The sequence below is a fragment of the Notolepis coatsorum genome (assembly GCF_963971535.1).
Source record: "Notolepis coatsorum genome assembly, chromosome: 3".
NCBI classification, from domain to species: domain Eukaryota; kingdom Metazoa; phylum Chordata; class Actinopteri; order Aulopiformes; family Paralepididae; genus Notolepis; species Notolepis coatsorum.
The window spans coordinates 73,065,746-73,082,015 of NC_140167.1; the positions used below are offsets into that span (position 1 = coordinate 73,065,746).

At 42.0% G+C, this 16,270-nt stretch overlaps 1 protein-coding gene across 1 annotated transcript in view; it reads right to left on the bottom strand.

The window, feature by feature from the left end:
* The window catches only part of LOC311224425 (G-protein-signaling modulator 2-like), a 185,683-nt gene that overhangs the window by 90,404 nt on the left and 79,009 nt on the right, over positions 1-16,270 (bottom strand). The window contains exons 3-4 of the mRNA XM_084309408.1: positions 12,152-12,287; positions 7,378-7,517 (exon numbers count right to left, since the gene is read on the bottom strand). Coding sequence (XP_084165534.1) covers positions 7,378-7,517; positions 12,152-12,287 — 276 coding nt within the window. The remainder of the gene's footprint in view (positions 1-7,377; positions 7,518-12,151; positions 12,288-16,270) is intronic.

The window sequence follows — 16,270 nt, forward strand, 5'->3', positions numbered from 1 at the left end:
TGTCTTTTATGTATTATTATTATTATTGTGTTGTGAGTTGTTTTGTTTCATGTTTGAAAAAGATTTGATAAAAAAAAAAAAGTGCTCGATACCGCCGATACCGAAATTGGGATGGGAGAAAAAGTAGATAAAAAAAAAGATATTGTGTATACCAACATTTCAATTAAGCAATGCAAATTATGATTTGGCCCGCTTATCACACACGTGATCCAGACCTGGCGTGACACCCAGAAAGCATAACCGCCATAAATGGCACACGCATTCCCCTCTATTTAATAACAATTTACTCCTTATTGGACAACAACCTATTAGGTACCCTAGATGGGAAAAGAAAAGCATCCATACGCTGGGGGACATCTTCGATAACTCTGGTCTCCGATCTTTCCAAGATCTATCCAACGGATATGATCTCCCCGGAACCTCCTTTTTCTTTTATTTACAAATAAGAGCAGCCCTCAGGGCTCATGGCGTTCCATGGGATGTTCCACTAGAGCGTCACCGCTTTCACAAATAATTTTATGACAGACACATCGAGAGGCTTCGTTTCTGACTTTTATCGCCATTTACTTACGTCCTCGTATAAGGACCTCCCCCTGGATACGATTTGGAGCAAGGGTGTCCCGGAGTTGAATGTAGATTTTGATTGGGATGCAGTCTGGGAAAATGTCCGGCTGTCCTCACGCAACCCAGATCACCAACATTCATAAACATTTTGTTCATAGGACTTATTTGACCCCTAGACGATTGAATCTAATGGGTCTCAGACCTGACTCTCGATGTACCTTATGTCCAAACGGCGCCATCGGAACATTTAATCATATGTACTGGGAATGTCCTCCTGTTGAGCTTTTTTGGGAAGAGATTACCACCCAGCTATCAGATATTTTCTCTCTGGCCATACCTGTTCTGCCTTCTGTATTATTATTGAATGAGGTTTCTCAATTACCGACCTCTACACATGTGAAGAGACTCATTCTAGCCGCCCTCACAGCCGCCAAAAAATGTATTGCTTCACGATGGATACACCCAGACAAGCTATGCCCGAAGGTATAGATTCTTACCTACCTCGATGCGATATATCTGGAGATATCCACTGCACGAGTTTTAGGGGTTAACGAGTCGAATATTGCAATCTGGTTGGCAATTTTTGGGCCCCTTTGGCTGTGGGTCTGGTGGTCGTGGGCTCGGACTGGGGGGGCCGTGGTTCGGGGTCTCTGCGGGTCGAGGCGTGATGCTTTGGCTCGCGGGAGCGCTGGATTCTGGGTCCTCCGGGGTTGGGGTTCGCGGCTGCCGGGTCTGGAGATGAAGGGGGCTCAGGAAGCCCCTTATATAGTAAATGATTTATTTCCCCTATTCCTTTACTGGTATATTTTGTGGCAACTTATTTTAACTGGTTATGTATGTGTTCTGGGCCCCTTTGGTTGTGTCGGAGGGTCACAGGCTCGGGGTGGGGGGGGCCCTTGGTTCGGGGCCTCGGGGAGTCATGGTGTTAAAGAGGCATGATGCTCTGACTCGCTGGGGTGCCAGACTCGGGGCCCTCGAGGGTTGGGGGTCGTGGTTGCGGTGGGTGGTGATGGAGGGGGCTTGGGATGTTAACTGTACGATCTGTCTAATTTATTGTCTAGTCATTATTGTGTCGAGTTGGTGTTTTTGGATGTCTTTTATGTATTATTATTATTATTGTGTTGTGAGTTGTTTTGTTTCATGTTTGAAAAAGATTTGATAAAAAAAAAAAAGTGCTCGATACCGCCGTCTAGCGTGATGCGGCCGGTATTGCACCTAGGCATTCTCAATGCGATTCCCAATGTTTTTTTATTTATTTTTTTATTTTATTATCTTTCTTCCCCTCCTTTTTCCCGATTTCTCTCCCATCCCACCCTTCCTGGTTGTTGCGTACTTTCCCCTACTGTTGGTCCGGGAGACCGGAGACTGTCACATGCTTTCCTCCGACGCATGTGCAGCCTGGGGCAGGCCAACCTGGCCGCGCAGGTTCTCACCGGGGAGAGTGTAGCGTGTGGGAGGCCACACTATCTCTCCTCAGATCCAACCCTCGCTGAGCAGGCGCCCCGACCGAACTGTAGGGGTCGCTGTCCACAACGCCCAGGACCCACCCTTCAGCTTTCCCACCCTCTGATACGGCCAATTGTATCAGTGCGAGGGGCCAGCCAAGCTGATAGCAACGCCGGGAGCTGGATTCGAACAGGCGAATCCTAGTGTCTCCCGGTGTTGGTGACGAACGTAATCTCCGTGCGCCACCTGCCCCCCCAACGATTCCCAATGTTAACCCCGAGTCAGTGGGCCTGCAATGAATAGAAATATCGAATAAAAGAAATAACGATCAAATAACGAGTATACTCGTTGTTGGCTTTCAACGATTGGCAGCCAATAACGAGTATAATCGTCGTTGGCAGTGAATGAGTTAAGCATCAGGTATATCGCTGTGCATCATTATGTCTTCAGAGTGAGACAATCAAATCGGTTGTGTGTGTGACTGCGCAATATCTCATTATTGCTGCTGCCATGCGCTTTAAGATGCATTCTAAAAATAAATTGCACTACTCGTGTAATTCATGCAAGTCTTGGAAAACATTACTCATGCCCATCCCTAGTTAAGCATTGTGAGAATCGACAAATCTATAATATTTGTGTTTCCCACGTGCAATAATGCAAAAGCTGATTTTTAAATCTCGTACTTAACACTTTCTATGCCACCAGGGGGCGCACGACTTAGTGCTTGAATGCCACCATCCACTTCAATGTTAACGTTAATATCGCCTAATCTATGTTTTAAATTATGGGTGTAAAATTATGTGTCTAATCTGCCCGTCGCTTATCAAATAATCATTTTCCAGTCAGTGCTGTCAAGGCAGATTGGTTTTTTATCGCTTCATTTCCGTTTGAGAGCATTTTAAAAAGCACCCGTTTTGAGGTAAAAAACAGCCCATTCTGGGCCATTCTGTGATAATCGGCTTTTACTGGAATATTCCAGAACGTTGATATTTGTCGGCCTATTTATGAATCGTTTTCAAATAAACGCTAGATGATCAATATTATACGTACACGCACGCCCATTCGAGGCGCGCGCTGATAATAGCCGTTTTCATTTCCTCATGGATTTTACAGTGAAACCGCTGGAGCACAATGGTCAGAAAAAAGCTTATATCTTCATCAAAACGAGTCTGATTATCCTAAAGCTGATAACATAGATTCCTTACCTGACATCAGATGGTATCCAACTGGTATATTCCAATTCCTGATCACCATTCGAAAAAATCGATAAGTGTATAGAGCTAACGTGTATACAGTAGAACTCGTTCCGCGGCGCTCAGAGGATCCAGAAAGAACTCTGGTAACCCCGGCTGCATCAGTGGACTGGAATAATTTTTTTCCCCCCATCCATTTTCATTGAGTCCATTCCAAAATCCCTGATGTCATCTGGGAGACGATAGGGGGCGCTTTTTCACATCTGATCGCCGGCGGTCCTTGGGTAGGCTAGGGTAGGCTCGCGTGATTTCAGATCAATAATAATAAAAATAAAAAAAATCAGAGAAATCTCGTGAGTGGCTTTCAACGTAACTATTATAAATCCGAGACAACTCGTGAGTGGCAATCAAAGTGTTAAGGAAAACTCCAACATTTTGGGAAATTAGCTTATTTAACATCTTCCCTGGAGTTAGACAAGAAGATACATACCTTTTTTGTCTATCTGCATGCAATAGGCTTAGGGAACGCCCGCACCGTTAGCGTAGCTTAGCCTCATCACTGGAAGTGGGGCAGTCCTTTACCCTGAAGTTCCCTACAGTCCCCTACAGTCACGAAATACACTCCAAAACGTTCCTGTAAACATGTTGTGACCTGTGTATTTACCACGTGGAGAAATAAAAAATGTAATTAGACATTTACGTTTTCTAAGCAAATATACTTAACAAACACAGAACCGGACACTAACGAAGCATCTACTATACTTCCAGTCGGGGGGTTTCAAAATAAAAGAGCAACGTCTAAAGCACCGGAAATACGTTTTTTTTGTACATTATCTAACGTTAACACGAACCTAAACTAACTTTAGGTTAGTTGTAATGTTAGTTTAGGTTCGTTTTAACGTTAGATAATGTACAAAATAAACGTATTTCCGGTGCTTTAGACGTCGCTCTTTTATTTTGATACCCCCCGACCGGAAGTATAGTAGATGCTTCGTTATCTGCTTTAGTGTCCGGTTCTGTGTTTGTTGGTTTTCGTTAGCTAGCAGCATATCAACACCAGCCATGGGAATACTGTTTTCTAAATTGTGGAGGCTTTTAATAGTCAAGGTAAGAGGATTTGAAGGCATGGTATCCATAAACTTCAATCGGTTCGGATCCTTTGAATGAAATGAGAATGTAAACAAACACTGGCGTCACATTAGAAAGTAGCACTGCGTTGCGTGAAATCACTGTGCCCGGAGAGGAGTGGTTGGGCAAAAAAAAATTCAAGTATATTTGCTTAGAAAACGTAAATGTTGAATTCAATTATTTTTTATTTCTCCACGTGGTAAATACACAGGTCACAACATGTTTACAGGAACGTTTTGGAGTTGTATTTGGAGTGTATTTCGTGACTGTAGGGAACTTCAGGGTAAAGGACTGCCCCACTTCCAGTGATGAAGCTAAGCTACGCTAATGGTGCGGGCGTTCCCTAAGCCTACTGCATGCAGATAGACAAAAAAGGTATGCATCTTCTTGTCTAACTCCAGGGAAGATGTTAAATAAGCTAATTTCCCAAAATGTTGGAGTTTTCCTTCAAGATAATGGAAGAAAGAATTCATGAAATGTCAAAGTCATCCCCCCTTTAAAACATACAGCATTGTATTCTGGGTCCTGATGTTGGTACCCAAAAAGAAGCAAGCCTCAGGGTTCCCACTCTTTTTGAGGAATCATTTTCCAGGACTTTTCCAGGATATTTCCATGTCGTTTTTCATGCAGGACAGCACTTCCCAGGATATTTGGTCATTTTAGTAAATTCTGGAAATCGAATCTCTGAATTCCAGGTTTTCCAGGACGAGTGTGAACCCTGAAGCCTGTTTGAATAAGTGTCTGGTTTTGGGTCCGGTGCCATCATATAAGGAGAAGAACCACCCTAAAAACCCCAAAAAAAAGTCCAGCCCTAAAAACCGTTTACCGCACGCCTACAAATTGATTATTCCACTTATACCACAGTCATTTGCCAGCAATATAAAATAAAAGCTTTCGCAAATGTTTGGTTTTTGCACTTTCCGGTTTTGTGTTTTCTGTTCCTGGTTGTTAGTTTATCAAGTTGATAAGTCAGCTGTGCTTCGCTGCAGTTGATAACGAGTTGATACGCTTCGACAGCTGTGCTAAAGACCTATTTTCAGAAAATCGGCCTAAAAAGACATACCTAAGTAAATGGAAGATTGCTCCACTTCTACAAGGTCCATTTGCATGTTCTTGGTATCTAGGGACATCTATGGATCAGGGAACGTATTCCCAGTGTCAGAAACGTTGTGTCTGTTACTAGGCTTGAGTAAATTGTAATGAACCAAAAGGAGTTGAATATCAATTATATATATTTTTCTTTTTCATCTTTGACAGTGAATAACACCATGCTAAAATGTACGAGACATGAAAAATTGCCACTCTGCTTGTTCAGCACCTTCTTGAGATCACATGTACAAAAAATCGAAGCAAATGAATAAGGGGAAGATGATTAAACAGAAGGTTTTGTAGTCAGTACTGAATTCTGCCATCCGGACACATGCAATTAGTCTCACCAGGCGTGATTCACAAACCATGAATGAAATCTACTGTAAGTACAGTTACTTTTTTATAATGTACATTTCTCTGGCATTTTTCATCAGATTGCAACGTAGTTCACAGAAAGGTAGAGAAACTAACTGTGTTCTGTTGTATGGCAATAACGTTCAGGTTTGTGGGAGATAATCCCAAAAAATAAGAAATAAAAAAGTAAATCCAGAAGTCAGATGATTGACAGGGGCTGGCGTGAGCTGGGTAGTGTAGTTTTTCGAAATTCGAAAGCCCTGGGTCTCTTCCTTCAAAAGACTACTCACTTTTGGCTGTGCCACTTCCTCCCGTCAATATGCACCGTTTTCCGACTCAATGCCCTGAGATTTTTATATAAATCTTATATATAATCTTATATTTCACTAATAACAGTTAAAATCGTTGGTAAACCAACGTAATGCTGAAAATAAACACTTTGACTGCTGTTTTGACAGGGTTAGGGTCTTTACTCTTGGCTACATTTGAAAAAGAAAACACAACATTGATTCATACATTCTGTAGAGATGGATTTATGGCGTGATGTCATTTGCAGTCCAGTACCGGACCGCTCAGGCTTAAGAGGTTAATGTTGCTACAGTTACAGGTTGGGTAGTGGATACATTTAGAACAGTGATTAAACTTGAGATAGACTACATGCACATTAAATGGTTTTTAACGAACACCTGGAAACCCAGAAAAGTGTGCACGTGGTGTAAGAAATATTATCTTATTTCTTTGTTCAAATAAGTGTTAAGTAGCTCTATAGTCTGACAGCCATCACTGAGTGTTTGGTCAGTAACATGGGTCTCCCAGTCCCTCAGCTCTGCAGTAAGCACTAAACATCCCGTTCCAACTTCATCCATTCAGGAGAGAGAACTTGCACTTATTTCAAGAAATCTTGCCAATCCATATTTACTTACTGCACTGGCAGATTATTTTACATGTTTAAAGCACAAATTTGCTTAAAACTAGTTTTTATTTCTTAATTTTGTAAGACCGTTTTATTTCAGCGTGGAGTTCTCTCTCCTGATTGGATACAGTGTATTTTGTGTTTACTGCATAGCGAAAGGAATGGGAGACCCATGCTACTGACCAGACACTACTAGTGATGGCTGTCAGAATGTAGAGCTATCCGGCCGTCGTCCTGGCTCATTTGGCAGAGTCAGCGGGTGGAAGTCGATGGGTAGGGATTGGACGTTGTGGACAGCGACCCTTACAGGTCGGTTGGGAGACGCCTGCACAGCAGAGAAAGGAAGTGGCGAGGGTAGTGTGAGCCTCCCATGCGTTACACCTCGCCAATGAGAGTCCGCGCTGGCAGGCGAAAAGATGCGACAGGCTGCCTCCTCGTGTGCCGGAGGGAACACGTGATGCAAGGCTTCTATCCTCTCTACAACCGACCAGTGGGGGGCATAGTCGAGCAACGTTCAAGACAGGGGAGGGGAGAATTGGATACACGAAATTGGGATGAGAGAAAAATAGAAAATAAGGACAAAAAGTGGATAAAAAAAAAAGAATGTAGAGCTATTATTTCAACATGTAGACCACTTATTTGAACAAATAAATATGATTTACAGCACCTTTAAGGGAAACACCAACTCACTCGTAGTACTCGGTAGCTGTCCTCAGAGCGATCCTGGCCTCGTCGGGGAAGTCTCCTGGCTCGGCTCCCATCCAGCAGATGCTTTTCCCCTTGGCGTGGTAAACGTTCCCAAAATTATACAGCGCCCGAGCTTGCCCAACCTTTTCACAGGAAATAGAACAGAGCGGGCCAGGTTATAATTATACACTTAAAATACACTGATGCCGGAGCCTATGTTATGCATGCGGGCTGGCAAACTATTCTAGATGTTGGTAAGCAGCTGCTCCCAAGTAATGATGTGTACCAGAACTATTCTGTGGTCGGTGAGCATGTCGCTGGGTATAATCGGAAACAAATGCACATATCCTTTCATTCCAATTCCACTCTGAAGACAAACAAACAATTTCCTGTCTTATGAATATGCATACAGTAGAGTTAATAAGTTCCTCTTAGTTTTCACATTACAAGCTCCATTTGTGGATATGGAACAACTCTTAATCCCGAAGCTAGAAACCAGAGAACCAACACTATAAAGACATTGAAGCTTGCAGTTGGGTGTTGGAACCCTTCTGTGGTGTTCTTAGTTTATTTATTTGTAGTTTTTTGTACCTCTGTAGCCATCTACCCCACCTAGCATCCAGGATTTGGTAGTACACATCGAGGGTGGGGGGCGGGACTTTTAGGTGTCAGGTTGCTTAATGGCCAGGTAGCGGAGGCCTAGAGCATGGTCAAATGTTTGGTTAAGGTGCCAGGTTGGTACCAGGTTGAGAAATTTTTCTTTAGACCACCACATCAGTGTGGGAATCCTGCAGAGACTACAGCATATGATGTACAGTATATCATGTCAGTTAGGGTACCTTGTGTATACCGTTTACTTTTACGCATAGTATATTCAGATTCAAATTCTTTATCATCTATATATATTGTAACACAATATAATATAAGCGATGGGGTCTTATCATGTTTATTTAAAGTTTTTTATTTTATTCGCGTTATCCAATTCTACCCTCCCCTGTCTCGAACGTTGGTAGGCCATGCCTCCCACTGGTCGGCTGCAATGTGGACGAAGCCTTGCATCACGTGTCCCCTCCAGTACACGAGGAGGCAGCCGTCGCATCTTTTCACCTGCACAGCGCGACCTCTCAGTGGCGAGGAGTAGCACGTGGGAGGCTCACGCTGCCCCAGTCACTTCCTGATTCTGCTGCGCAGGCGCACCAACCGACCTGTAGGAGTCGCTGTCCACAACGTCCAATCCCCACCCACCAGCTTTCCCACCCCTAACACTCCCAATTGTGTTAGTATGAACGACCAGCCAAGCTGGTAGCAATGCCGAGAGCTGGGCTCGAACCCCGTATCACGGTTTCGAGTCATGGATCAGCAAAATACTTTTTTTTTATCCACTTTTTCTCCCATTTTTCTATATTTTTCTCCCATCCCAATTTCGTATCATCCAATTCAACCCTCCCCTGTCACGGACGCTGTTTCTTGCCTCCCACAAGCCGGCTGCAATGTGGACTAAGTCATACATAGCACAAGTCCCCTCCGGTACTTGAGGTAACAGCAGTCGCATCTTTTCACCTGCGCAGCTCGATCTCTCAGTGGCGAGGAGTAACGCGTGGGAGGCTCACGCTGCCCCCGACACTTCCTGATTCCACTGCGCAGGCGCACCAACCGACCTGTAGGAGTCGCTGTCCACAACGCCCGATCCCCACCCATCAGTTTCCCACCCCCTAATACGGCCAATGTGTATTAGTATGGACGACCAGCTAAACTGAAAGCAAATGTGGAGCGCTGGGCTCGAACAGCCGAGCCCAGCGTCTCCAGATTTCGTGGCGAGCGCCTTGCCCACTACGCCACGTAGCCGCCCCGGATCAGCAAAATACTTATTTATTCAAAGCATAAGGATATTCGCTTATTTGTTCATTCTAGGTGGCTCTCATACGGGGGCATGTCTGAATAACCTTTTTTCTCACTGTAATGAGTTGTGGTATCCCCCTGGTGTTTTCTATTCTGTTCCAGCCTATCTCTCCTGCAAGCATTTAGCCAACATTACACGTGACTTTTAGCCTCCATCTAATTTTCATACGAGTGCTCGTATCTCTATGCTTTTTTGTTCTTTGTTCCATTTTATTTTTTTAATGTTCTCTAGATACTATTGCTACCATGTACAGTATGTACGTATATGAGTTTCATTACATGTATATATACTAGTGCTGTCAATGGATATATTCTTTTTTACTAATTAATCTCACAATTTTCTGTAATTAATCTAGATTAATCTAGATAAAAAATTGCATTTTTCTACTTAAGACCGAAGCTTGTAACAGATATTTACTTGAGTAAAATCATGGAATTAATGTAGAATCAACACAAACTTGTATGAACTACCAGTAATATAAATCATATTAACAACAGAAATGTGTTCCATCTTCATGTCAGATGATTTTCAAAAAGGTGCGTGAGTCAATGCAAAAAAGAACAAGCAAATATACTGCTGAAAGTTCAGAACGTTGAAAAATGTTCACTCTATAGATTAATCTAGATACATTTTTTTTAATGCTTTAAATCATTTAAATGAATCTCCAAAGTTAAAGCATTAATTTTGACAGCCCTAATATATACACATACTGTACCAATCATTACCTTGTTCTATTCTCCATCCATCTATCATCCATAGCAACACTATAATATCACCAACATCCTGATGGGGATCCCCTTTGAACCGCTCATCTGAGGTTTCTCTCCTCCACGGCGCCTGTGGTGTCCCCCCCCCCCCCCCCCCCGATTATTAAACATGATTACTCACTGATTTTAGAACATCATATGACGACGACTGAATTTGTTTTACCTTTCTTCTCAACCCAAAGGCTGCCTTTCTTCTACAAGTTACCAGAGACATTTAAAATAACTGGAGGAACACGCTGTGGCTCCCTCCTCCCTCTCACCATGAGCTGGAATTACTGTTTGGGCTTTGGGAGAGGACGGGTGTGCTGCGTTTACAACACAAGACAAAACACGGCATGTGGCACAATAATTGTTTTATCGCGATTATCTTGTTTTCATGATCGTGGGAAGTCAAAATCTTAATTGAAACTTGATTAATGGCCCAGCCTTACAGTGTAATTTAAAATGTCAAATCTGAGCTCATGAAAATTGAATGTGGGGTACCGCAAGGTTCGGTTTTGGGGCCCAAACTCGTTCTTTTATATATTAATGATATTTGTGATGTTTCAAAACTATTACAGTTTGTCTTGTTTGCTGATGATACCAATTTTTTTTGCTCTGGAAATAATTTAAAGGAACTAGCTGAATATATTGTGTATGAAATGACAAAGCTAAAGAAATGGTTTGATGTAAATAAGCTATCACTGAATCTGAAAAAAACTAAATTTATGATTTTTGGCAATCGAAAACTAGATGAAAATATAGTACTGACAATAGATGGAGTTGATATAGAGAGAGTTAATGAATTTCGTTTTCTTGGTGTGATTATGGATGATAAATTAACATGGAAATCGCACATAGCACACGTTAAAAAAAAAGATGTCCAAGAGTATTTTTGTTATGAATAAAGTAAAGGATGTGTTAGAGTATGAGGCAATGAGAACACTCTACTGTTCACTCATCTCACCTTATATCAATTATTGTGTTGAAGTATGGGGGAATACTTATGGGACCAATATAAAACCATTATATATACTACAGAAGAGGGCCATAAGAATCACACATAAAGTGAGTTATCGAGAACACACAAATACATTATTTATTAAATCTAGAATAATTAAACTTGAAGACATGGTTAAGTTTCAAACAATGTTAATTATGTTTAGGGCAAGAAATAATACACTGCCAGAAAAACTACAAAATCTTTTTCATTTAGAAAGTGAGTTTAGTAGGAGAAAATACAATTTTAAACATCAGTTTGCACGTACCACACTTAAACAGATGTGTCCTTCAGTTATTGGTGTAAAGTTATGGAATTCTCTCCATAGCGAGCTTAAGGGATGTAGTAGTGTTTAACTATTCAAAAAAAATTATAAAAAAGAAATATTTACTCAGTATGAAAATCAAATGTGATCCGAATAGTGAGATATTTTTTTTTTCTCTTTTTCTTTTATTCTTTATTCTTTATTATTATTATTATTATTATTATTATTATTATTATTATTATTATTATTATTATTATTATTATTATTATTATTATTATTATTATTATTAAATGTTGTCCTTGTTTAACTGTGAATTGTGAGTTTCTTGTATAATGGTATAACTTATTATTTGTATAAATTAGGTTGTACGCCGACCATTAAGAAAATACTTCTTTAGTTTAGGAATAAGGGGCAGGTAACTATAAGATTTATTCTTCTTCCTGCTCCTTTTGTCCATGGAATGTTATTTATGATTGTGTAATGAAGAAACTCTGATTGTATGATTCCATGTGGCAAATAAAAAAAAAACTCTGAATGTATTTGCATATCCCTAAGAGAAACATGCATGTAGGCATTTCGCCAGAGGTCAGAGGGCAGGGTCAGCAATTTGTAGCACCCCTGGATCAAGTAGTGGTCAGTGCCTTCCTCAAGGACACTTTGACATGCATGGAAACACTAGCCATCACAGGATGGTTCTGCAGTCAAAAAATTTGTCCTTTTCTCCAAAATGTCAAAGGTCGTAAATACTGTCGTTGAATGTTTTTGCGAGTCAGTTTCATGGGTCCTTCGATTCTGAAAGCAATCGTATAAATGTGTTTACCATCTATAGTTACACTATTATTATGGAAATGGGTTTCATGGCCCACCTTATCAGACATGGCTCTGGTGACGTCCAGGTGTCTTTGGCAGCAGACCACTGCCTCGTCCCACAGTCCCAGCAGCTTCAGTGTGTTGCCGAGGTTACCGCTGGCTTTGGCCTCTCCGAATTCATCCCCGATGGTTCTGGGTAAAAGAGGGATGACAACCATCGGGTTGGAATCCCATGTTCTTTTACAATTCAGTCCTAACTTTAGAAGCAATCTCTTTGGGCTCTAGTTGAGTAAAGTGTGCATTTACAGTAGCCCTGCTCTCAGTTTAAGTTATTCAGATATCCAACCAGAACATTGTATGGTGTTGGCGAATGGTATGTACTGGAACCTCCTTTGGGATTTTGAACCGATGGACTTTACTTTAAGACAGTTAAGTAAAATCACAAATTGCATACTGTGCACCACTTGCAACATGACATTAGTTCCAATTAATGCAAAAAACATAAGCGACAAAATCCCAATCTAGTAAACTAGACTTGGTGAACATGGTCGAACTACTTCAGTCACTTAGATTATGTTAACATAGAACTAGAAGACAAAATAGAACAAAACAAAAATCATCAACATGAATAATAGAAAAATACAAAAGGTTGATACAATACAAAAAGACAAGTAGTCAATGTGAACATATTCCTACACAGCTTTTACACGTAAGCTTTTATTTTTTAGTTCTCACTTTTTCTGTATTTTTGCTCCCATCCCAATTTAGTCGTTATGCCAATTCCCTTCCTGGTCGTTGCGCGCATTGTCCCACTGTCGGCCTGGGGAGGGTGTAGAACTACCACATGCCTCCTCCACATGTGGAGTCAGCCAGCTGCTTCTTTTCACCGACAGCGAGGACTCTCACTGGGGGAATGTAACGCGTGCGGAGGTTCACGCCATTTCCCCCGATCCCTTCCCTGCTGAACAGGGGCCCCGACCAACCAGTAGGAACCGCAGTTTACAACGACCAGGACACATACCCCGCCGGCTTCCCACCCGCTAACACTGCCAATTGTGTTAGTAGGGACGACTGACCAAGCCGGAGGTACCGCTGATAGCTGGATTCGACCTCAGAGTCTCTGCGGTGGTAGGCGAGTGCATTCGCCACTGCGCTACCAAGCCGCCCTACACATATGCTTTTTAACGAGAAAAAACTGTTTATTTATTTTATTTACTAGAGCATACGGTTAAGGTTAGTGTGCTGAAAATTGCGAATACATTATACATACACATCTCAAAACATAATGTTAGTAACTTAGTGCTAGTAGACTTAATGTGATGTTAGCCTAGCTAGCACCATCTCTCATGTAGATGGGGCAGGGGCAGAGTAAAAAAAAAAATGCGCCTCACATCAGAGCCTTGGATATAGAATAATGTAAATGAACCATTGATAGGCAGGGCTTTCCCTAAACAATGGTATAGGGGCGCAGCGCCACTGTGACAACGCACCAGCGCCACACCATGTGCTTGTTTTGCAGTGAAAGCTCGAGGGTAGCTTAGAAACAGACACATCATTGTCTAATATAGTGGTTCCCAAAGTGGGAGTCGCGAGCCGCCGTGGGGGGGGGGGGGGGGGGGGTCGCCAGAAAATATAATAAAATATATATATATATTTTTTTATTATTATGCAGTCAGGCCACTGAACTTAGAAGTAGGCCAGGCCAGTGGTTCGAGTTGCAGCGGCGCAATAGTTAGATAACCTAGGTGGGGAACAACCAGGAGATCACTGCAACACAAGTTGGAGAACCATCTCTCTCTCTCTCTTGCTCACACACACACACACACACACACACACACACACACACACACACACAAAGGGAGCCGCATGTGATTGGTGGAGGCGGGACCCTTACAAAAACAAAAAAAATGCATCAAAATCAGTGTTGTTGCTAATCATTGACACATGCTAGCCTGTAATAATCCCCCCCAGAAAAATCTACTTTGCATTTGATATATTGCAAATATATGCCATCACACACACTGGCATTTAAAGGGTTAGAATTACAAAATGAATATGTGGTGTTATGATCAGGGCTGAAGTTGAATAAAAGATTGAAAATACAATCTGACATTACAAAAAAACTGAAAATCCATTGTTGCTAATCATATATGCTAGCCTGTTTAACAATAATTTGTGAGGCCATCACAAACACTGGCATTTAAAGGGTACAAATAAAAAAATTCCTGCACCAGAATGCAGGAAATTAAGTCTTTGTAACCAAGAATTTCCTGGTGGGGGACCCCCAGACCCCCGCTTAAAAAGTGGCCTGACTGGGGCTATATTTCGCACTATATTTCCTGGCCTGAATGATTTCCCCAGTCCGGCCCTGGTTAAAAGCCTCCAATGCTTATTAGTGTGTGTGCGTTTGAACGTTTGCATGTTTCAACCATAAATTTCCATTTATAAAAAAATTCAATAAAAAAATATAAATATATATATATTATTATATATATTTTTTTTACCTCCTATAATAGTGGGGGTCGCGGCTCTCTGACAGTTATTTCGGGGGTCGCGGCCTGAAAACTTTGGGAACCCCTGGTCTAATACATGATTGCTTGCTCCTCTGTTCCACTCTGTGTGTGTGTGTGTGTGTGTGTGTGTGTGTGTGTGTGTGTGTGTGTGTGTGTGTGTTCAATGTTAAACTATAATGCAACTGAAATTTACCTTTGTGTTTGCCATTTTATTGAAATTATGTTTTTAAGTTGCAGGAAATGTCAGCAAATGGCTTTCTTTATTGCAAATGTTTTGGTCTCCCAGACGGAACACCTCGTACTTGAAACTCAGCAGTCTTGTTTGAAAATCTGGGGGGGGGGGAGTGATATATAATGTGTAATATTATATTATGTAATATACACTAAATTCTGTATGTGGATGGTAAGTGTAACTGAGGGGTACAATTCCCTGACTGTATTGATAAGTATGGTATCATTAAACCACTACCGCTTTATGTACTTTAACTACTGGCCATACAGTACACAATATATGAATATGATGAACACTTCCCACAATGAAATCGGTTCCAGTCAAAGGTATTAATCAAGTATTTAATGGAGCAAAAGGTACATATGATACTTATATTACATTTGATTGCACTTGTAAGGCAAATGAGTATTCGTAGGCAAATCAACACTGAATGTCCATTCTCTGGTTACGCAGGAGGCAAGTATACAACCTGGCTCTTAGGGAATTATATCTATGGTACACTTAATGATATAGCGGGATATACTGGAAGGGGTCCTCCCGGTTGTAAGCCGGCAGGGGGGGTAGGAGAGCTGTCGGTAGTAGAACGTCTGGTCAACGATATCTAGGGAGACTTCGAGTACAGAAGACAGTGCGATAGACTCTTGATCCGCAGACGAATACAGCTTGGTTCTCTTGTAGGCTGTAGCTCCACAGTGAAGAAAGCTAGGCGGCCTCAGGCTCTCTGAGCGCCGACTCGACCTTGACTCCTCTCGGGGGTAAATCCAACACTCACAGGCGTCGGCGATTATCCGCTCCACAAATCACAGTACCAAAGCAAATATATATTCCAGCCGCACAGGGCTATGCAGACGTCGGGTAGGTAATCCAGTGTACATGTCCATTCGGTCCTCGCCTAGATCTCCTCGGATGAAAGCGCCATGTGGTCGGCCCAGCCTGGATAAGAATCTAGTTAACACGAGGAAGCGTTGGAGATGCTGGTCACTTTAGAACTCTAACCGCACGATGCACCATACACAATAGACTATTATTAACTTAATAGAGATACGTCGCACTCGACGGTACAGTGCCAAACTCTGACAATTCAGTTATTAATTTGCACGCGGACTCAATGCTATTCTGGGGCCAAACAGGCCATACTTCACCGCACGTCGTATCGTGGGTGAGGCTTCACATTGGTTACTAAGTTTCTGACTAAGTGCCTCTGTATTCACTTACGCCATATTTATATGCACGGTGAACAAATAGTGCCACTCTCATTTCTGTCGCCGTATCCCTGGGCAGGGCCGGGGCTAGTACAGACATGTCTTGTCGGTAACTTTGAACTTGACTCCGGGGGCTGGTCCCCTGGCGCCTGGTCCTTTGTCCAATAGGAGAATGAACTATTATGGGCTATAGTAGGCTAAAGGGATATTCCGTGTATATGTACAAGG